The sequence below is a fragment of the Macrosteles quadrilineatus genome, unplaced genomic scaffold (genome assembly GCF_028750875.1).
Source record: "Macrosteles quadrilineatus isolate MER2022 unplaced genomic scaffold, UCM_ALF_1.0 Scaffold_7__1_contigs__length_78375512, whole genome shotgun sequence".
NCBI classification, from domain to species: domain Eukaryota; kingdom Metazoa; phylum Arthropoda; class Insecta; order Hemiptera; family Cicadellidae; genus Macrosteles; species Macrosteles quadrilineatus.
In genome coordinates, this window is record NW_026542600.1 from 70306734 (window position 1) to 70329629 (window position 22896).

A 22896-nucleotide genomic window follows, 5' to 3' on the forward strand; every position below is an offset into this window, starting at 1 on the left:
AAAACTAGGGACAACACAAAATTGTTGAGTGAAAACACTCAATAATTATGAATCCCACTATATTTTCAACACTCTTCTCAGTCAACAATAGGCCTAAGTTAATCCAATATCAGCTGTTGAAAACGCAGACGACAATCCAGAGACCACGTCGGTCCGTCATAAAAACCTGAACCTGATTCAGTTCAGGTTACTTCCAGTCATGCCAACGGCAATATACAAACGTGAATTGTTAGGCCTATCTGTAATCATTTCGTGTTTTGTGTTAAATGTTTGTAGGCCTAACGTATTCTGACGACACCTCCAGAAGTGGATCTTTTGTAAATCCTGACGATGGTGGAGTTAAAGAACCACCAAAACATGTAGCAAGTAAAATTTGACACTGATATACAGTATTATGCCTAAGGATTGCTGGAGAAGGTAGGCGTTTTTACCATTCTTAGAAGCAATCTTAATTAAGAACAGCAAAATGTTGTTGGTGTTGATAGTGAGCTACTTAGAAACACTTTTTCGGGCTGCTTATAGCCTAAAAAATTATACATTCAATATGACAGCTAGGCCTAGCAAAAAAATATCCCCCCCAAAATCCCCTAAAAAGTCCCTCCCCCAAAAATTTCTGTGGCGCAAGTGTTCCACAGTATCCCCCCCCTCCCTGGGCACCCCTGATTTACAGGTTACTTAGTTGAAAAATATAAGTTATGTTTGGTAAACTATGTAGGCCTAGGTATTAAGGTTGCCTAATAAGTTATCAGCTGTCATTTCACTTAAAATTATCCAAATAAAACTTGTGTTACTAAATCAAGGAATGCCATGCTTTACATTTAGATAATTGGGAGTGTGTGAACATTAAAATGTGTAATACAATCCTGAATATTCGCCTAGGTTTAGGCCCTAAGAGCCCAGGTCCCTTTCTTTATATGTAGGCCTACCTGTCATCATGAATCCTTTTGAGGTCTGCAATTTCCAGTTCAAATTTCAATCTGCTAACTTCACAAAGCAAAAGATCTCGTTCTGTCATCACGGTATCAAGTTTATTTTTAAGGTCTTCAATTTGTTGGCACTGCTGATTTATTATCATAAGAGTTTCTTCTGTTGCAGTTTCACAGAGGCCATCACTAACGTTGTTGGAGGTTGGGTGATGAATGTCACCACTCATGATTAACCACAAGAAAATCTTAAGATCTGCAAACCATTCTAAACTCTGACGATTATCTTATTAGGAAAAGAAAAGATAATAAGCGTAAAACGAAAACTGTTTTATAAATCATTTTGTCACAGTAGCTGCACTTCCAAATTCAATAGATCGATCCTCTCTAGACCCAAATTACTACTGCTTCTTCTTCTTCCAATTTACATTACTTCTTCTTACGCAATTACTAATTATCAGGGTTGCATTGAATTGCATAGTTGTACAAGTAGTATTACAGTATGATTGAATATAAATGTACAAGTTTATAGATATCAAAAATACCTACAATTTTAAAGACATAATGGTGTAAACAAAGATTGAAAATATAAAGTAAACCCTCATAATATGATAGTCCTAAGAAAAATACACTACCTAGAAAGATTGAAAATCAACAAAGGAAATTTCACTAGTATAAACTATTTTTTAAATCTGCCTAAGCCTAAAATAGCCCTAGATTACAGCCCTAAATAGCTGCCTTAAAATACAGATTAAGGCAGAATGTTTGAACTAATCATTTAAATCTCTCCGTAATTAATAAAATTATAAGCCCCGCACTATTTAACATTTTTTGACGTTTTTGTAACAGATATAACCATAGATAAAACATACTCCCTTAGTAGATTTCTCATCCTAATGGAACAGCTGAAGACAATTTTATTGTTAGTTCTGTACGGTTTATGTAGAGGTCGTGTTTTGTTTACAATTTGTTTCCCGTTAATACAGTAATTTAAAACCTCGTTTAACCAAATAATACAATCTAATCATAAACAATAAATTATCCCCTAGTTATTTAACCAAACAGTAAAGCACAAATCAAGATTTTGGTGGTGCCTCTAGAGGGCCACACTTCAAGTGCCACATGTGCAGTGAATAAGTGAGTGTGTTTTTGGTGGTGCCTCTAAAGGGCCACACAATCAGTGAGAGGAAGTGCCAACTGCCAAGCAATGTTATTCTGTAAATTCAAGTTTTTCTTTTTGTCTGAGATTTATCACTGTATCTTTTTCAATCTAATATTTTAATCCCTGTTAATTTTTTTTAAATCTTTATCAATTGTTGTTACTCCTTGTTGTTGTTTTCTATAGTTTTTAATGATATATTCCTTTCAATTATTTGTGTTATTTCTATTGTTGATTGATTATCTTCTCGAATATTAATATCTTGAATTATAATAATTTGTAATATAACGGGATTGTTATTTATTTATATTGTTATGTATTATATTGTTATTTATTTATATTGTTATTTATTTTTATTGTTATTTATTGTTGATTTTTCTATCGTTTGTCTTATTGATTTTGTGTTTAAGCTGGAAACTGTTTTACGCTCATTTTCAAATGGCTCTGTCGTTGTATGTATGTATAATGCACAATGTATAATGTAATCTTGTTAAACCCACTTGTAAAATGGTGTTTGCCGTTCAATAAAAATGAAAGAAATTAACCCTAAAATAATAGAAACAAAATTTCGTCGACACTAGCGCCCAGTGTGGCGTACATGAACTAGACATGAAAAACGAGCTTCAAAATTTACAATGGGATGAGAAGTCTACTTGTGTTGGTTAGTCTATGATATAACTCAACAATAAATTATAAGAAACATTTAAGTGAAAATAACGATGAATTTGTAGCCAACACAACAAAATATTGTTGTAAATAATAGCAATATTTTTTTTTTCTTTTAAAGTGTCATTTGAATAAAATACCGCAAATTAATACGCCCTATGTATCATCTCCCCTGCCAATAAAAGAAAGAGGAATTCCCCACGGAACATGCTTAGGTAGAATTTTCTCCAATATATACACTGATGACACCACAAAAATTGTAAACACGTGCAATTCACATTTATATGCTGATGATTGCCGGATATATCTGTATGATAAAAAAATTTACATGTCATTAATAATGAAATGAATGCTATATCTTCCTGGTCAAAGAACCATGGATTGAAACTGAACAATGATAAATGTTCTGTTCTCTATATTACACCGCAAGACATTTTAAACGAAATGTTAGGCAAGACATGATCAGTAAAATTAAAATAAATGGGATGGGACAGCCATCAATATATGCGAGAAACTAAAAACTCTAGGTATAATTCTTTATGAAGATCTGACGCTCTGACCATGTAAACCTCATGTGTCAGCGAGCCCTTGGCCGGCTGTGAGGTCCATACATTGAAAGGAATTTTACCTGAGAACACCAAAATAAAACTAGTAAGGGCCTTTAATTGATATTGTCAGTTTTTTTAATATTGTCTTCCAGCATATGGAAATAGCATTACGAAAGGCGATCTATTGAACACACTCTTTGAAAACTTCAAAAAAACGTTCAAGGAATTTTTTTTGCAAAAGTAGTAGTATTTAAAGTAAATGTATGTTTTTATTGTATGTTTGGTCTAGCCTAGTATTCCAGATTCTGGTTATGTTAAGTCAGTTTGTTAAAGATTTTAATTTTTTTTAAGATTGTTTAATTGATTGTTGGGATGGATTGTTTTACATTGTTTTAATAGATTCTTTATATATTGTTTGTAGTTATATTTTATGGATAGTTTATTAGTATTAAGGACAAGAGTTGTTTTTATAAGCAAAATTATTGTATCTGAAAAACGCTCGCTAAATAAATACCTTATTATTATTATTATTATTATTTGGTACAAAAGTAAAGGAACGCCTCTTAAACGTGACACTGTTTATTCTGGAGGAACTCAAACTCAAACATCTTTATTTTTGACAGTCGTGACAAACTGCATAATAGCGTCAACAAAATTTCTCTTTCTAATAAAAAAAATATTTCTTTTGGATAAAATCTAAAAACTTAAGATCATCGTTTTCTTAAAAAGTCTTCAACACTGTAACACCAGCGTGACAAAAGAAGGGTCGATGCCTACTTGTACCGGCGTCTAGTTGTACCTGCTGCATTTTGGTGTCAGGCGTCTAGTTGTACCTCGTCTAAATCTGTAGGTACAACTTGACAACTTGACGATGGTGCGGACGTCTAGTTGTACCTACGTCTAGTTGTCTCTACGTCTAGTTGTACCTCTTTAAAATCTGCAGGTACAACTAGTCGGGTACGCCACCGTCTACTTGTACCTCATACGTCTGCGTCTACTTGTACCTACGACTACTTGTACCTACGACTACTTGTACCTACGACTAGTTGTACCTACGCCTACTTGTACCTACGTCTAGTTGTACCTACGTCTAGTTGTACCTACGGCTAGTTGTATCTCCCCTTCAACTTATCTACAGTTTAAGGGATTAATCTTATTTCTTTAAAAATCATACAATCTTACAACAATTTTTTATAAACAACTTGCTACAAAAGCCAGGAAAATTTAGCTTGTCCGCAGCTCATTGAGAAACCCCTGTTCTTGATAACAATGTACTGTGTCCCTCGGTCAGTCCTTATCCATATTACACTTTGGTTTTCCTTATTTCTTGTCAAGATCTGCTATCATTGTTTTTTCCACTTAAACTCCACCTTTCTACAGAAAAATAACATTAACTAGCTTTAACAACAACTTTAAACAATTATCTTAAATAAATAAATTCAGAGTTTACAAAAACAAGTACCGGTAATTGAGTATGATGAAGTGTTTTTGTATGGTATTAGTCACGGAGAATATTACAAGTTCAAATTAAAAAATATATATGTTATACTTATGGATATTACGTAAACTGGCGTAGTTTGGCTGTTGATGCATATACTTTGACAAATTAGTGTATTTCACACTTAACTACTAACTTTTCTCAAAAACACATCTTAATTACCTTCTACGCAAACGTAATTAAAGCTCAGTATTGAAATACCATTGAAAAAATAACCCAGATATGACTTTTCAATTATTATTATTATTATTATTATTATTATTATTATTATTATTATTAATAGACAAGCATGTTTCTTTACAACCTTTTTCTCAGCTCGAACATCACAGAGAAAATATCCGCATATCGGTAGAAATGTATTTTCCTGTCGATCTACAGAACGCCTTCATAAATTAAAATAGGTTAAAAAAATACATAAAACAGAATTATATATTTTTTAAACTAACATGGGTTTAACGGGTTGCTATGCTGGTGACGAAATAACAACTAATTATGAAAATAAAATCAAAACAAATGGAAGAAATTTCAATCACATATGTATTATTTACAGTGTATGTTAAATAGAGAAGTCTGTACATTGCATATTTTTGGTCGAGTTTTCAACCACTAGACCTCAACTTCATTGCTCATTGTTCACTGGGAAATCCATTGTAAACTATAAGAAATGCACACTAATCAATGCAAATGCTTTAAGGTTATGTGAAAAAATATTTAAAGGTATCAGCAAAAATAGCAATTCATAATTGCTAGGCAGCGGTCTATTGCAATTCATTAAGGATATACTGCTTGTATATTTAATAATTTAAATAAATGTTTTAAGTAATTAAGCGGTTTTTGGTACTAGGGCTGGAAAAATTTAATTACAACTATAGCTACCATTTTGACCCTGGACAGCAATGCGTAGCTTTCAGTCTCCAATTAACGTCTGTAAAACTACTAAAACATCGTAGTGCGGGAAAAAAATATTTGCCAATCATACTCAATTGACTCGGAACACTGCAGTTTCTGATTTAATTAAGGGTATTATTAAAAAGTACTCGTGCAGTAATCAATTTAACAGAGTAACGAATTGAAGGATAGATACAACTAGACTATATAAGGACGCAAAATACGCGTAGGTACAACTAGTCGTAGGTACAACTAGACGTAGGTACAACTAGACGTAGGGACCACTAGTCGTAGGGACCACTAGTCGTAGGGACCACTAGTCGTAGGGACAACTTGTCGCATCCGTACAAGCTAGGTGATACTACTTGTCGGTGGGATACACGTCTAGTTGTACATACGTCTACTTGTACCTACGTCTAGTTGTACCTCCTAAAAATCTGCAGGTACAACTAGTCGGGTGAGCCACCGTCTACTTGTACCTACGTCTAGTTGTACCTACGACTAGTTGTCCCTAGTTCTCGAGGTACAAGTAGGCATAGGTACAACTAGACGGCGGGACAACGAGACGCGGTCCCCAAAAGAAGACTCCCAACCCCTTTGCCAAATTTGTCTACACTATATTTTCCATCTTAAGGGGAGTGGGCAGTGCATTGAACAGTTGAATGCCAATGTAAAATAAATGATTTTCAAAAAAACAGTTTTGTGCTTTGGAATGTCCAAATCGGACCGGCTTCTCAAACCATAGGAGATAGGTTGAGACTGATTTTGAAAAAGGTTGATATTTTCTTAACAAATACGAGACAGTTTAAGATATAGATGTACATAACTATACGGCCCTCCAATATTTTACCCATTAAGTCACAGCCACCAAGTGTGTTTTAACAAAGTGTGCCTGATTTTATTTTCATTTTTTTTCGCATACCTATTCAGATAACAGGAAAAATAAAACGCCCAGTAAAATTTTACTTAGACTTAGACCGTATCATTGACTTTATATCAACACGTGTAGATATAAACATATATAAAGTCAATGACTGTATACTAAAATAGGCAATGGGACATGTTCAATATTTGATATATTTACTAGTTAAACGAATATTTTACATGATTAGTATTTTTATCACTTGATTTTACAGTTTAATTTTAACTGAATGCGTAAATAGATTACATGCTATAATGTATATATATAACCTTTGTAGGTTGTTGAAAATAAAAAGAAGAGGGCGTTTTGCCGCTTGAAGATGACGTCAACACCATTGGAAGGAAGCCATTATTACGCTCATTAGCTTATATGTTGGTGCGGTGTAGAAATTGAAGATTAGTGGCGTTTCTTTAAATTATTGTTGTATATTTCCTAATTTAACTTTTGTCATTTGTATCAACAATGGCCACGGACGACAAACTAAACATAGATAGTATTATTGCTAGACTGCTTGAAGGTAAATCATGATATAGGCCTAAACCTTATATTGAAAAGAAAAGTGTTTATACCTACTGTCGTTTCATTGTAAGGATGTTATGCCCTTTTTGTTCTGAAATGGTAGGCCTATTCATTTTAACTTTGAGCTAAAGCAGATTTTCTTTTACAGTCAGAGGAGCAAGGCCGGGAAAGAATGTGCAGCTTACGGAAAGTGAAATCAGGGGATTGTGTCTAAAATCCAGAGAAATCTTTTTATCCCAACCTATTCTTTTGGAGCTGGAAGCTCCCTTGAAAATTTGTGGTAAGTTTTCTGTTTATATTAGCCTACATTTCTATGCCTATGCTCTTAGATTATGCAACATCCTCTAGGCATACTGCTAACAAGACCATTAGGCCTACTAGTGATATTAAAAATAATGAATTCATTGGCATTTAGGCCTAGGCTCAAAAGGTCTCTCCCTGGTTAGCCTAGCCTAAGTTTAGAGGCCTATAATGCTAGGTTTGGAGTAAGTTTATATGATTTGTTGCCTTTGCAAAGCATGAATAGGCCTAGGTACTTGTTACCTATGTATATATATAAGTTAGTTGTTAACTTATCTATGTTTGCGACTTTTTTCTGGTAGGTTAATGGAAATATCATTGTCTCCCGTGATCGTGGCAAAATATTGAAAGTCTCCTACGTTTATGGGCAAATCTAGGACTCTTCCTATGATAAAAGAAGCATTAGGCTATGGGTAAGTTACGGGTTAGGCTTAGGCCTAGGCCTATTTCCGAACTTTTTTGAGACAATCATCAATAAACCTAAAGAAATGTTTTTAACTTAGATGTCAAAACCAGCCGCCAATTGCAGAAATATAACGGAACTAGGCCGTTTCTCAAGGCGTGTAACATATTGCACAGGAAGTGATAGGCCATGTAGCCTACTTTGGTTAAAACAATTATCTTATTTCACACTATTATCGAAACTTCGGTCTGACAGGCCCACGGGAATTTTCAATTTTTTTGCCAAACGCATGTTGGCAACACTGTTTATTTGGGGGATTCCATTCCCCCAATACCTTCCTGCGCTTTTCCTCCCCTACTTTTTGTTTTAGTTTTTGTTCATTTTGCGTGGGTGCCGTGACCTTGACCTAGGTTGTCTGTTCATATCATAGTCCACCTCAGAAGCCCAGAGTTTAGTGTACCGGTAGGCCTATTTTAAAACTGGGTCTCATAGGCCCAGGGATTCGGTTTGTGTGTTTCCAAGCGGGGTCCATTATTTTCTAATGGGGTCTCATAGACTCCGGGTTTCTATTAGCCTAGCACAACACAACAACAATGAATGACAAATTTTCCATTTTTGAAAGCCAGTTACGCCATATATTAGAATTAGCATAAAAAAAGAAAGGAAAAACACAGGTCGTGTTATTTTAGACAAATAAATGTGCCAAAAAAGGACAGAAATGATTGACCTTTACAACCGAACAAAAGATCTTCCCTCCGAACATTACATGAGGCAATATTATCTAAGAATAAAATCCAATTTTAGAAGACTTGTGAGGCAAAAGAAATCTCATGTAAAATAAACTAGGCAGAAAATAAAAGCAAGGCTTTATGTGTTAAAATTAGTGAAAATAAAAATGGAACACACTAACAATTTAAAGAACCCCACCTCCTTGATGAGAAAGTTTATTTAATCATAGATCCACAATTAGTGGCTGATCGATTTATTAATTTCTTGTCAAGATTTGCAGCCAGTCAAATAAAAAAGGTACTAACAGCTGTACAAGGTATGTGTCAAATTCTCTCTTCCTTTGCCCAACAACTGAAAAAGAAGTCGCAACTTTTAGATAATGTTGATGAAAAATAAGAGTTCAACCGGCAGAGATGAAATTTCACCAAGGTGATGATGTGATCTTGACACCTCTGACTCATTTAATTAACTCGTCCTCTATTTCTGGTCAGTTTCCCGATACTCTAAAGCTCTCTGTTTTTAAGCCTATACATAAAAAGGGGGAACTCACCAGTTAACAGTTTGGCTTCATAAAAATTGGGCTGACAACAGACGCAATTTATCACCTTGTATCGACTGTGGTCAGTGCACTGGATAGAGGTGAGAAAGCTTTTGGCATCTTCTTCGACATGACCAAAGCATTTGACCCAGTGGATCATCTTGGATGGATCACCTTCTCAAGGAGAAGTTACACTCTTATGGAATTTGGGTGTCTTCGCCCTCACAGATCATTTACTGGTACGATCGGTAGTGGAGTGCCTCAGGTTCGGTTGTTGGTATGATACTGTTCCTCTTCATCAACGACCTCCCATCAGTTGTTCAAAAGGGTGAAATATGTCTTTTGCTGACGACACCTCTCTCGCTGTCTCCAGTCCAAACCGACTCGAACTAGACATGTGAATTCCAGCCCATTTAACCACATTCTTTGAAAGACATTAACAAATTTTAATTACTAAATTATAATGCCATTGAACTGTTCAATGATCTCCCTCTTCAAATCAAGTCCACTTCAGATCCGGGATGCTTCAAAAGGCACTTGAGGTAATTTCTCGCGGGTAAAGGCTACTGTCTGCGCCTTTCTCGCTGACGGACAGTCCTCATGAATTTTAATTTATATTTTAAAAGATATTTAATAGTTACTTTTACTAAATTTGACTTGGCTAATGCATTTGTAATGTTGATCTAGCTAAATAAATGTTTTATTGAGAAATGTTTTTAATCTTTCTTATTTAGGCTATCTATTTTCCTTGTATTTTTGCAATTAAAGATTTTGTTAGGTAGGCCTACTGTGGTTTATCACTAGAATCGTAGGAATGATTTAGGAAGGCTTTTTAAAAGAAAAGTCCAGATTTACCACATTGTAGCCTACACCCCAATTGTAGAAAACTTCTTGACAAATCCAGAAATTGTCCTCAGCAACCGCGGAAAATCCTGATCATGCTGCTTCTCAGATAATCTGACGTTTTCACTGTTCTGACCGCGGTCCCGGGCCTTCAGTTGATGGATTAGCGAGGTTGTTCAGTAACTTAAATATGTTTACATTCATAGAGTAGGCTAATTAAGTTAATAAAAGTTATAATTAGGCCTAGGCCCTCAAAATAAAGAGAAAACAGTTCAAAACTTAGGGCCTAAGGGAAACAGCCCAAATGCAGGCAGGTTTTAAAGGGAGAAGGCAATAACTTATCAGCATGGGACATATTTGATCCAAACCTAAACATTTAGGTAACTTATAGTATTAAAAAAAAAAAAACACTTATTCTCAAAACATTCCTTAAAATGAATTTTATATAAGAAATATACTTTACGTACGGTAGGCCTACCTTATTTTACCTCCTTTGCCTAATTTCGGCATGACAAAAACCTAATTCCAGCATCCGCCGTCATAATACGGGCACCCTGTATATAGACCTTAAGCTAAGTGTATTTAAGCATACAGTAGACTCCCTCTTATCCGGACTCCTCGGGACCGAGGCCAGTTCGGATAACAGTCTTTCCTAAACCGACGTCCCCAAAAACTCATTAAAACGGATTTAAATGCATACTGAATACAGTATTTGACTTAAATTTAGGAGAGCATTGTATTTAGACACGCGATCACTGGTCTCAAATCTTTTCAGTGCTGCCCACTTCCTGCTTATCTATTCCGGTTATGTGCAGATAAAAATTGTCTGGTTAAAGAGATGTCATTTCCACCGAGTGTAGTCCAGTTAAACTGATGTCTGGTTAAAGGGTGTCCGAATAAGAGGGAGTCTACTATATATTGGCCAGATAAATAGATAAAATGATTTCAAAGATAGTCATTGGTAGGAATGCAATGACCTCATGCAAATATCCCAGCTTAGGGTGCATGTCATTCCTCAACAGGGCCCTATTTTTGAAATGGTTGACTCTGAGTCAATCAGTATTGTATATAAATTGTACACTCCTGATTATATTTTTATGTTTCAATTCAAATGTTCAGCGCAAATTTGTTGATTTTCCCCAATTTCTGTATTTTCCCCCGTAATTCTGGTAAAAAAATTATTTGAAACAAATCAATCACATTTCCACGTAGGGAAATAAATTGCCTACATTTCATATATCTTAGATTGTCTGTTAAAAATTTGGTGTAAAATGCTAGGCCGGGCTTTTGAAAATTATTCAAAAAATTTGACTTACAGATGGTTTTGAATTCTTTTTTATTTTTTCACATTTGGAAAAAAACCACCAACAGGGATTCCTAACATTTTACTTTATTCTAAATCTCCTTTCTTTCCTGAACAAATATGAATATGACTAGGTTATCAACAGTACTTTAGGCACTGCTAACTGTTAAAAAAAAAAATTGGCCAAAATTGCCAGGGCACCGAGCATTTTAGCATAAACCAGGTCAGGGCAGTCCTAGGGTTAAATCTGTCTCAAGTGTCTCCTATTTTCAATAAATCTTTGTAGTAAGACTGAATAGTTTGACGTAGACCTCTAGTTATCGACCTACAGTTGTGTCGGTAATGTATTTTGTAATAATTATGCATACAAGTTATTTTATGTTAAGTTTTATGCCTAGTCCTATGTTATTTGGCATAGTACCATATACTAAATTGACCTATCATGTACTTGTCGTCCAGAATTAATCATGTGCGTACGCGAGTTGTGGCCACCGCAACGACAATACCGATCTGTCGTTAAATGTATTAAATGTGTGTTTGTGAATTGTGCAATGACTGTTAGGCCTATATGTTAATTTTCAAGACGAAGCGATAGCGGATACCTGATGATGTCACTGTGTTGACGAAACGCGTCGTAGACTACAATAATTTGGAACGGTAGAAGGTAATATTATTATTATGTACCTACCCAAAGGTAGCAGCACTGCCTGGATCAATAACCAGAGTCTTTGTAATATGGCTCGAATAGAGAAAATCCCCGAAAACGGGTCAAAAGCATTGCCAGACGGGATTTTACGGGAATGTTTAGTACCAACCTACACCAAAATAAAGCTCGTATTCTAAGCTACAGCCTGGCAACAATCACATTGTCGCCAGCCGAGTGTTGGGCTCAGACAGACCCAATTTTGGCAGGCGAGCACACTACTGATATAGCAGTAGGCTGCAGCGAACTACAAGGAAAATCACGAATATCATGGCGTTTAGCATGTTAACAATGGTTTTAGCGAAGACCAAATAAGACCTTGACCCGGGGCTGATTTATTTTTTGTTTTAATGTTCCAAGATGCCAAAAACACCATCCGTTAACGTTCATATAGGCCTATGTATATATTTCCGTTAGCACGATAAATAGCAAATAGAAACAAGTCCTTCGGCTGATTTTCCATATTAAAAAAATCCCTTTAAACTGCAAACTATTTCTGCTTTTAACAAGTTTTAGTTCATTTTTTCTATCAACGATTAGGCTACCAAAGATGCAGCTAAAAAGCTCACCATTCACTTTGTCTGTATATGTGGCTAAGAACAGACACTTGCTGTGCTTGGGTGTAGCTTCTAGATATCACACTATTCAAAATTTATAGTTTCCTTAAATTAAATGGGAGTGTTTATATCAAGTACCAGTAGCGTTCTTAACCCTAGAACTGCCCTGATCTGATTTATGCTAAAATGCTTGGTACCCTGGCAATTTTGGCTATTTTGCAGAGGTTTTCTTAACAGTTTGCAGTGTCTAAAGTACTGTTGATAACCTAGTCATATTCATACTTGTTTTGTTCAGAAAAGAAAGGAGATTTAGGATAAAATACCAATCGGAAACACTGAGACAACATGGTCGGTCATGTTGCTTCTGTCTCATTGGTGAAGTCATTGCGAACGGTGTTATTATTGTTCCATTGTGTGAGCTGTTTACTCTACACCTTTTATAGACTATAGTGTTTTGTGATTGGTTATTATTTACATGTTGTATCATGACTTGACTGCTATACAGTGCATATTTTTTGACTGCTACCCTCTGTAGTGTATTCCAACTTAGGTCCCGTGCATTGTTAGTTGTAATGTGTTAGTTACGTTTTTTCACCTGAGGACGGGATCAGATTCCAGATCTCGAAACGTTGTGTATTGTTTTTTTACAATCGTGATGGTAAATGTCCGCAATAAACCTTTGAGGTTTGTTAATATATGAAAATAAAAGTTCAAAATCTCCTCTTTCTAACGGTATCAATATATTTTCTCTTTGTATAAAATCCTGCTGTAAATATTTTTGCTTATTCAAAAAATTTGACATTTCCATCTATTTATATTCTTGAATCCTTGACATTTGTAAAACAAGAACTTTCTCAATTTAACGTTTCTGTCAAAAACCACTACACATTGCAAAACTCACACACATTACCAATCCCTAAACATTCTACAACATTTTTCAAAAGACACTTACAGTACAGTGGCATTAAACTTCTCAATTCTCTTCCACTTTCTCTTAAGCTAAAACCAAACCTTTCAAAATTAAAAAAAAAAACAATTAAAATCTCTTATGATAAATTTTACCTCTTACAGCGTCCAGGAATTCCTAACTCATATCAATGCAGGAATGCAATTGTAAATATTAATTTATAAGACGCTGATATCATGTATAGTATAATGTAAGCTATTTTGGAGACCTGTAATATATTTGTATAATGAAACCATTTATATATTTGTAGACCTATGTATGGCATGTTATAAAAATAATATTACTTAGCTTTTTGGCTATAAACAATAGAGCTGTTTTTTTTTTATACTTTCATAGTTTTAAAGCACTGTGGTATATATTATATTACCCTCTTATGTATAGTTTACCGGGTTTGCAAACTGGTCGAGCAGATAGTGTGTGGTGCCAAAAATGATATTAAATACCAAAAGAGTCATGCAAATGAGCATAGTGCTATAATGTAAATGCAACCTTCGACAAAGAGTAAATCACATAACCAGTTTGGCATTGAGAGCCATCTACTGGACTGAGGTGTTAACCTCTTATTCCTTTTAGTTACATTTAAAATGTTAAATAGTAGGCCTACATAAATGACACTTTGAAATACTAAAAATTGAATTAATTAATCTAGAGTGAAGTGGATCTTTTTCAAAAATGCTAATCTTGTGACAAAGCTAAAAATACTTTACTTTGAAAGCCTTCGATTTGGGCCATTTAAATTTAAATTTAATCTACCTACCCAGTAGTATTCGAAACAAAGAAAATTTAAGACAATAAATTAATTAGAAATACATTTTTAAGTATTGTATTGTTTTTGGAGATTTTCCCTCAGTTAAATATTGCACTGCCATAAGTTGCTGTATGAATCATGTCTGTCATATAATCTATTATTGCATATAGCTGTGGTTAGCAAATAGATTACTCAGTACAACCAAGGTTAGATGTTTCATGTTATGACTAACTGGCTAACTATTTCTATCAACTTATTAACTAAACTTGATTTGGCTACCAAGTTCATCTAGCGAGCTATATAAATTCTGTTAATTAAAAAACATGCGAACTAAGCTTAGGCCTATGCCTTATTGCTTTACCAAATTGTTTGTGGAACAAGTTCTATTATCTAAATTACTTTGTTCCTTCTCTTAAAAAGGAAAATTATACTTAAAACCCATACATAAGGTTAGCTAATTATAAAACTTAGTTATTACAAGGAATATACAAACATATTCTTTTGTTGATTTTAGTAGCGTTAAGAAGTAAAAATAGCAGGCTTTGGTTGTAGTATTGTTATGTAATAGAAACTTTAATTTTATCATACTCTGACAAGATGGTGTGATAAGAAAAAAAAACTTCATCCTATTTGACTTTTGATTTTGGGTGTGTTTATGCTTATTTTTATGTGTTTGGTAAGGGACAGGGTCTTGTTGCCATCTAAGGCTGGGTAGCTGAGTGGTTAAAATGCTCGCCTAACAATCAAAAGGTCACCAGCTCGATCCTGAGAAAAGTCAGTAGCTTTTTGATGGTTTGAAACTGGACCCAGCTGTTCCTGATCATTGGGTTTTAACCCTTTGCCATCGGAAGGCCCGCAAGAGTGGCCTCAATGCAGTCGGCAGCAAGTCAGAATTCTATCCGTACTAACCTGGTTCCGACGCTCTCAGCATTTATCGTGGTGGCTTGCTCCCGGCAGCTTGGAATTGTTTTCACTGAAAGCGTGCAATGTTAGCACAGGGGATTTAAATTGTATTAAAACGATTGAAATTGTATACAGAAAAAAGTTTTATTTAAATTAAATGACAAATAAGATATTGAATATAAACATGTAGGCCTACATTTGTTCGAAAATGAAAAGTGATACAATTTACGTATTTACTAAACGTGTAAAATGTATGAGTAATTGTCACTCATACAAACATGAAAATACTCATGAAAACCTTTTTAAATTTAAAATGTTAATATGTTTATTTTTAGGGGATATCCACGGACAGTACTATGATCTGCTACGTCTCTTTGAGTACGGTGGTTTCCCACCAGAATCTAACTACCTGTTCCTGGGCGATTACGTTGATAGAGGTAAACAGTCGTTGGAAACAATCTGTCTCCTCTTGGCTTACAAGATCAAGTATCCTGAAAACTTCTTCTTGTTGAGGGGCAACCATGAGTGCGCCAGCATCAACAGGATATACGGGTTCTACGATGAGTGTAAGTAGCACATACTGAATGTAAACAATTTTATATGCAGCCTAATAACATTATATCCCACCTGATCAAGATGTATTCTTTTTCAGTATTTTATTTCTTTAAGGCTCACCTCAGTGCTACCCTTTCCCCCTTTCTACTTCCTAATTTCACAATTTTATCACCCCATCACTAGGGTGCAGATAAATTAGTATTTTATCTCAGAAGGTAAATAATAGGCCTATGCTATATTTTCCTTCCAAATCCGTAACGATTCTCCAAAAGAAGTCAACAGGTTATTTTAATATTAAAGATTTAAACAGATTTAAAGTTCAATGAATCTGAAGGTAATCCTAAAAACTGGTAAAAAATTCTATTTGGCATTTTTATTCAAATTTTCAATTCATTTATTTTAATGTCTACAAAGGATTTAATTTATTTTGGAAATTGTTGGGGACATAAGGCAAGTTTCATTAGACATCATTTGTTCATTCCAATGAACAAGACTGTTTTACAATACATCCTACATGATTTTACAAAATTTCACAGAATATACATAATATTAGTCTTAATACTGTATGACACACACTGACAGTATCCATACTGATATGGGTTGGCCATGTAATGTAATTGCCACAATCACAGGAAACAACAATATCACTGCATATTATGCAGGGTAGAAAAATGATATTGCCCAGAATTCAAAAGATCAAATAATGATATTGTGGGTAAGACTCAAACCAAAATATTTAAGATTTAAATTCATAAATTTGGTGATCATAAGTTGCTTACTAAACATAAAAAATGTTATTGAACAAATAAATAAATTATTATGAAAGATTACTCAATAAAGAAGATAAGATGTATATTTACAATATAGGGCCTAGTGTTTAAATATCTTTATGTTTTTGAGTTGCAGTAAAATCTGCAAAGTTGTTATCTTGTCACGTTGAATCGTGTAGGTATTTTTTTAAATTTCTTTCCAAAGCATAGGAAGTCGAGGCAGAAGTTTAGGATATAGTGAACTTTTACATGCAACACAGCTGTAAAAATAAGGTAGCTAAAGCCTCACCTTGTTTTTGGGAAAGATAAGATAAGTTGATGTTTATTTGAGCCCATCCCACCAGTTTATGTCAACATTTGTAAGGCTAATTCATTCAAGTCATTGACTGCTGTTTTAGTTCAAACAGAAAAAGGGAAAGGAAAAGGATATAGAAAATAGTAAATCAAAATAATAAATAATATATTCCTGTATTATAACATTTTTGTCTTATTTACATAAACAAATTGTGAATTAAATTTGTCTTAATACATACACACAGACATACACAATTTCTTATTTATAGTTATAGGACTAGTGTAACTTATGTACAAAATTCTTTTCGTCCTTTCTTGTTCAATGTTTTTTTCGTATTATTCTGATTTAATTGCTTCTCTGTACTCAATTGAGTTGGTCATATTGTGTTAAACTGTTGAATTAGGATGGTCTCATTTTGAGACAAATATCACCATTATAATGTAAAGACATCTTGTTTGGTTAAAATTGCATGTTCTCTTGAACATTCAGACAGTAAATTTGCTTTGTGATTTCCTCTCTCTCAGTAGACCAATATTTGACAAATTTTCTAAACACTCTTTAAAAAATATTTCAATGTACAACCGTTCGTCTGCTTAAAATAGCAAACCATCATATGGTATTCCATGGTCCTTCAAAAATATATTTTGGCCTTACCAAAATTTATTTTTAGTTTGAAAGCCTTGCAACATTGCACTGTAAATTTCTTTTTTTTTACTCAAGCAAGTCTCACTTTTCTATCCAGGTAGTTTTTAGTAGGTTATTTCCAACTCCAAGATGTTGTAGATTGGTTCAGGTAATCGTTTTTGGTCAAATAAAAACTCACGTTCTGCTGAATTAACAACTAAGGGACCTCAAATGAATTCCACACTAAATATTTTTTTGCTGGGCTTTTTCATGCATGGGACTCATAATCCAGGTGCCACGGCTGGTGGAATGGCACATAGAACAACACATGTGCAACATGTGTGGTGGTCCATTTCGCTTGTACATCTTAAGTCTAAACACAAAAATGTTTATAACTTTAAGTAGGTTAATAACGTTATCCCCATAATATTTGTTCTCAGGCAAACGAAGGTACAACATTAAGCTGTGGAAAACGTTCACGGATTGCTTCAACTGTTTACCTGTCGCCGCAATTGTCGATGAGAAGATCTTCTGTTGTCATGGAGGCCTGAGTCCTGATCTGCAGAGCATGGAACAGATCCGCCGTATCATGAGGCCCACGGACGTGCCTGATCAAGGACTACTTTGTGACCTGCTGTGGTCGGATCCCGATAAGGTAGGCCAATGTCAGACTTCCAAACTGATTTAGTTCAGCTATGTCTTGATTAAAAGATAGCCTTCTAAATTTCATTGATGTAAGGTTAATCCAGTCGCAATGAATTGAAAAAATTCTTCCACACAGCCTTTCTCACCAGGTAATAAAAAACAATATTTTTGCAAGAATTATGTTATGAGTACATACAGTTGTAAAATGTTTGAATATTTTATGTATGTCTTTTACATAATAATGCTGAGGACAATAAAACATATAATGGAGAGCTATAATAAAAACAAACTTATAATAGTGAGATATAATATAGTATTAAACACTTTTTAGAAAATTCAATCCTAACAGTTAGACTTATAAAACTTCATCTTGAGATTGCAAATGATCCCACCAAAATTTGTATCCTGTGTATCAAAACTGGCTTCTGTAGGAATTGTGGGGAGGAACCTAACCCTTTCCTCTCGACTATCACAGGTTTTAATGACCGATTAAGAGAGCAGAAGAACCACTTTTTTTTAGGCACCAAGTTGAATAAAAATTGTTCATTTAGAAAGGTATACGAGAAATTGGTTTATACATTCAGCTCTAGTGACAAGATTTGTAGCATTACTATGGTCTATTGTGTACCCCCAATATAAATTACATCCCGGTCTGTTAAGAATGTAGGAAAGTTTTTTAACTTCTGTGATCTGAGATTTGTAAACAATAATGGCATTAGTCTAAGATACCCTAATAGGCCTAGCTGCTAAAACATTTCACTCACAGTGTAAATTCATCATACATGGTCAAAATAGACTTAGAAGTTCTTGTGTTGGATCTAAGCCAAGCAGTATTTAAGGCTTCTTGAATGCCTACCCCTACCTCTCCTAGAATTAGACCTTCCTCTGGAAAGACTTCTGGAGCCTAGAGGTTTATCACGAGTAGGCCTAGCTACAGTTATCACTGGCAAGTCAGGTGTAGGAATAGGCCCATCGCCTTGGCCTACTTCTTCAACTAAATGTTGATCAAGATCATATCGTTCAACCTCTTCTATAATTGGGCTATCAATCTCCATTTCATAACCTACCTCTTCAATATCCATTGAATCACCTACCTCTTCAATCACCGAATCATCAAACAACGTATCAACAAACAATCAATGTTCTGGTTTATAATCAAACTCATAACAATTCTCAACCTCTTCCTCCAAAACAGGCCTATTATCTTCTAGGATAGGGTCAAGTTCATCCAACTCATCGCTGATGTCCGCTCTTTCAGCTTCGCACACCCACTCGTCACCAGATATATCACCTTCATCCTCAATTTCTCTGTCCTCTTCATCTAACATTGTGTCAGTTTCACTACTAAAAATTCTGTCAAAGTTGTCATCTCTTGAATGACGAGCCATAATAGCCTACAGTTTGTAAACAACACGACCTCGGTTTGAAAAGCTACTCGCAATACGAATACAAAACAATATAACCACACAAACTTCAACAGTACTAGTTGTCAAATAGTAAACAAATTAAAGTCAAAGCCTTTGGAACGTAAAATCCTGTAAATAAATATATTGTAATTGACCAATGGGCTATAAGTTATAAAACGTCAAACTCAATTCCCAAATCACCGAATATGATCAGAATTCGATATATAAGCTATTTTGATGTTATTCCTGGATTTATATATTTTTTTGTACAAATATGGCTTTCCCTTAGTTTTTAGGAACAATTTTAAACACATATGTGTTCATAATAGCACTGTAATAATTTTAAAAAATAGTATTACATCATCATGGAACCATTCCGTGATAAAGATTTTGGGCCAAAACATCTGTCACGGAACCGTTCCGTGATAAGTATCCAATGGGTTAAATCTTAATTCCTCTATCATTTTGGTCTGCTAAATTTATGATCTTTATATTTACAATTTAAAGAGACTAATGCAGACCTAATTACTGTTAGTGGAGATGTACTAACATAATTTTTGTTCTAGGACACAATGGGATGGGGAGAGAACGATAGAGGAGTATCTTTCACATTCGGCGCTGAAGTGGTGGCTAAGTTCCTCCATAAGCATGACTTTGACTTGATATGTAGAGCCCACCAGGTATGTGCCACTCCTACATTCCTAATTTAATTCTAAGTACAGAGATGTGTTCAGACTAATACACAACATCCTGTTCTAACAGGACAAACCTTGTTTGAGTCTTTCAATGCCAACTTCAACTCATTGAGCCGCTTGTCAGATGTAGTGTTAAAACTATTTGTTGATACATTAAAGGCAAATTTGTATTAAATTATTGGTACCAAAGGTTTTGTTTGCAATAAGCAACTTAAAGAGTTATGTTTACAGTTTAATGCTTTGCCTTTGATAAACTTGACATATTGAATAATACGTCTTAAGAATGACACTAGTTTTGCTACATACTCGATTCTCGAATATTCATTTAAAAACTCAAACTTTTCTAAGCAATTTAAATGTATCCATGTAAATAAATAATGACATTTCACTTACGTATCCCTTGGTTTTCCAGGTGGTTGAAGACGGATACGAGTTCTTTGCCAAACGACAATTAGTCACTTTGTTCTCCGCTCCAAATTACTGTGGCGAATTCGACAACGCTGGTGCAATGATGTCTGTCGACGAGACTCTAATGTGCTCCTTCCAAATTCTCAAGGCAAGCTTTCAGTTGAGATCATCATTTGTTTATCACTATTTATCTCTTGCCTACCCTCTGACATTTCTAAGTGTTCCCACTCTAACCAAACCAATTCAATTAACTTGATTCATTATAGAAATTCATACTATATTTTGTTTTCCCAGTTTCAAGAAACATAAATATTTTTGTAAATATACTTAAGTGTTAGTATACAACCACCACAAACAAAAGGAAATGTAATTTAATGCAAGTTCTTAAAAATGGGGTGGCTAAAATAATTCCCAATCAAATTATTTAATCAAAAATGCCGACACTTGCAGCATATTTTAGGATGAGTTTGAATTCAGCATGAGTGTTGGTAATAACTTCTTCTTATTTTTGCAGCCGGCAGACAAAAAGAAGTTTCCCTCGTACAACGTGATAAACAGTGGGCGACCAGTAACACCCCCTCGAGGCGTTACGGCAAAGAGGGATAAATCCAAGAAGTGAATCAACCCTTACTACGTGAACATAGGTTTTTTTTTTGATCTCCTTGAGATATCCCTGTGCAACGATAGCATAATAATTGTTCTGTTTCATGTTTGCTTGTTTCCGCAATTTAAATTTTAGGTAAAGAAGGACAATTTTTATCTGTAAATGTGGATCAACCCCCCACATCTACAAATATATATACGTATTATATGCCCACTGTAATATTCTTTCAGGGTCGATTCGTAATTTTAAGCTGTTATAAAACATAGTAATCATTCATTTAGATTGCATAAGATACACAATACTTGCCTAAATTAATTTTTATGGAGTTGTTCCCTGTTAAAATATTATTTTTTATGAAGTTCATAAATGAAAAAAGATTTGTGTTCTGTCTATTTATCATTGATAAGAAGAAATTGTGATAAAACTTTGGTGGGTGTAAGTGAAAGTAAGAAAAATGCTGTGTGTAGATCACATGGTATCATAATTTTTTAGTTAAAACTTAAAATATCTGCAAAGTCAGCTATATTTAAGTTGTAGATTATGTATTTTCAAAAGAGCTATTCATAATGACTATGGAACATTATCATAAGCTTCATTCTTACTTAATACATTTAATGTTTTGAGCAGATTTTCATTGAGGTTATTTGAAAGTTAATACACTGCTGGTTAGTATTAGATTTTCAGAGACCATTGTCGGTGCTCTAATAAAGTTTAAAAGATCTTTATGCTAGTTGATGTCCAGTTATAAGATTATTCAGATTATTTGTCTATTGACCTTACTAAGTTTTAGTACAATATTGGTTAAGGATTATATTGCAATCTCAAGCTTTATTTTATCATTTTTTTATTTTATACAAATTGTTTACTACAGTTCTTTTTTTAATGGAAATATAATCTCCGAAAAGAAATTCACTTGTAAAAGCTTTCACACCAAAACAAAATTACTTAAAAGAAAGAATTGGCAAGTAAGAATAAATGGGAATAGCAGCTAGCCTACCTTGGAAGTACAGGTAAGTTATAGAACACAATATTATGCCCCTCTGAAGTTGAAATATTTTGTGTTTTATGGGCTTCCTGACTTATTTTAATGTAAACTAGCTGCTATCCCATTTATTCTACAATTAAAAATCGTGGCCTATAGCCTTTCCTGGAACAAAAAACCAATTGGCTGCTAAGGAATTTGTTTAAATGGAATAGAGTTCAGCTAGCATAGCTGAGAAAGTTTGAGGGGCTAATGGATACACAATAAAATAACATTAAACATCACACTATTACATCCTGATGTAGGACTTTTTTCTCTTCAACCCACTCTCTAAAGAAGTTCCAATCAGGGTTATGTTTTATGTTCTTTTATTGTGTATCTGTTGGCCACTGGACTAAATTTTTTTCAGGTAAGATAGCTGAACTTGTCCCTTTTCAATAAAAATGTAACACCCTTGCTGTTCAAGGATATATTTTGATGTAAAATTCCAAATTTCCTCATATCAATTTCCGAGATTCCGTTCACTAATTCATTTAAGTTAAACTCACTTCGTAGCAACATAAGACACCATGGTTGTTATAGCTGTAGGATATAATGTGTATAACAAAACTCATTTTTTATTAGCAATATCAAGTATGTTTCAAATTCTGTAATCAACAGTATAAATTATTTGATTTTTCTCTATGTACCCATAGTTTTGATGTACTGTAAACATTATTCTCGTCGTAATGTATATTGTTTCTGAAAATTCTTTTTTAATGGAGCACATAATGAAATAAATATGAAATAATTTTA

General features: G+C 34.2%; 2 protein-coding genes across 5 annotated transcripts in view; one reads left to right on the forward strand and one right to left on the reverse strand.

Moving 5' to 3' along the window:
- Positions 1–1305, reverse strand: part of LOC128997961 (IQ motif and SEC7 domain-containing protein 1) — a 52926-nt gene extending 51621 nt beyond the window's left edge. For all 4 annotated transcript variants that reach the window (XM_054423830.1, XM_054423828.1, XM_054423829.1 and 1 more), the window contains exon 1: positions 927–1305. In XM_054423830.1, the coding sequence (XP_054279805.1) occupies positions 927–1153 (227 nt within the window). In that variant the 5' untranslated portion in view covers positions 1154–1305. The remainder of the gene's footprint in view (positions 1–926) is intronic.
- A 5628-nt stretch (positions 1306–6933) lies between these two features.
- LOC128997962 (serine/threonine-protein phosphatase alpha-2 isoform) lies at positions 6934–22896 on the forward strand. Its single transcript, XM_054423831.1, has 7 exons — positions 6934–7121; positions 7272–7403; positions 15453–15683; positions 17802–18016; positions 19979–20092; positions 20520–20663; positions 21030–22896. Exons 1-7 carry the CDS (start codon positions 7067–7069, stop codon positions 21132–21134), a joined length of 996 nt encoding a protein of 331 aa, XP_054279806.1. The 5' UTR covers positions 6934–7066; the 3' UTR covers positions 21135–22896.

Bases quoted from the DNA above. Each gene is read 5' to 3' on its own strand.
- LOC128997962 (XM_054423831.1), top strand. From the start codon at position 7,067: ATGGCCACGGACGACAAACTAAACATAGATAGTATTATTGCTAGACTG. The intron at 20,093-20,519 runs GTATGTGCCACT...TTGGTTTTCCAG, and splicing joins TGATATGTAGAGCCCACCAG to GTGGTTGAAGACGGATACGA. The intron at 20,664-21,029 runs GCAAGCTTTCAG...TTATTTTTGCAG, and splicing joins GCTCCTTCCAAATTCTCAAG to CCGGCAGACAAAAAGAAGTT.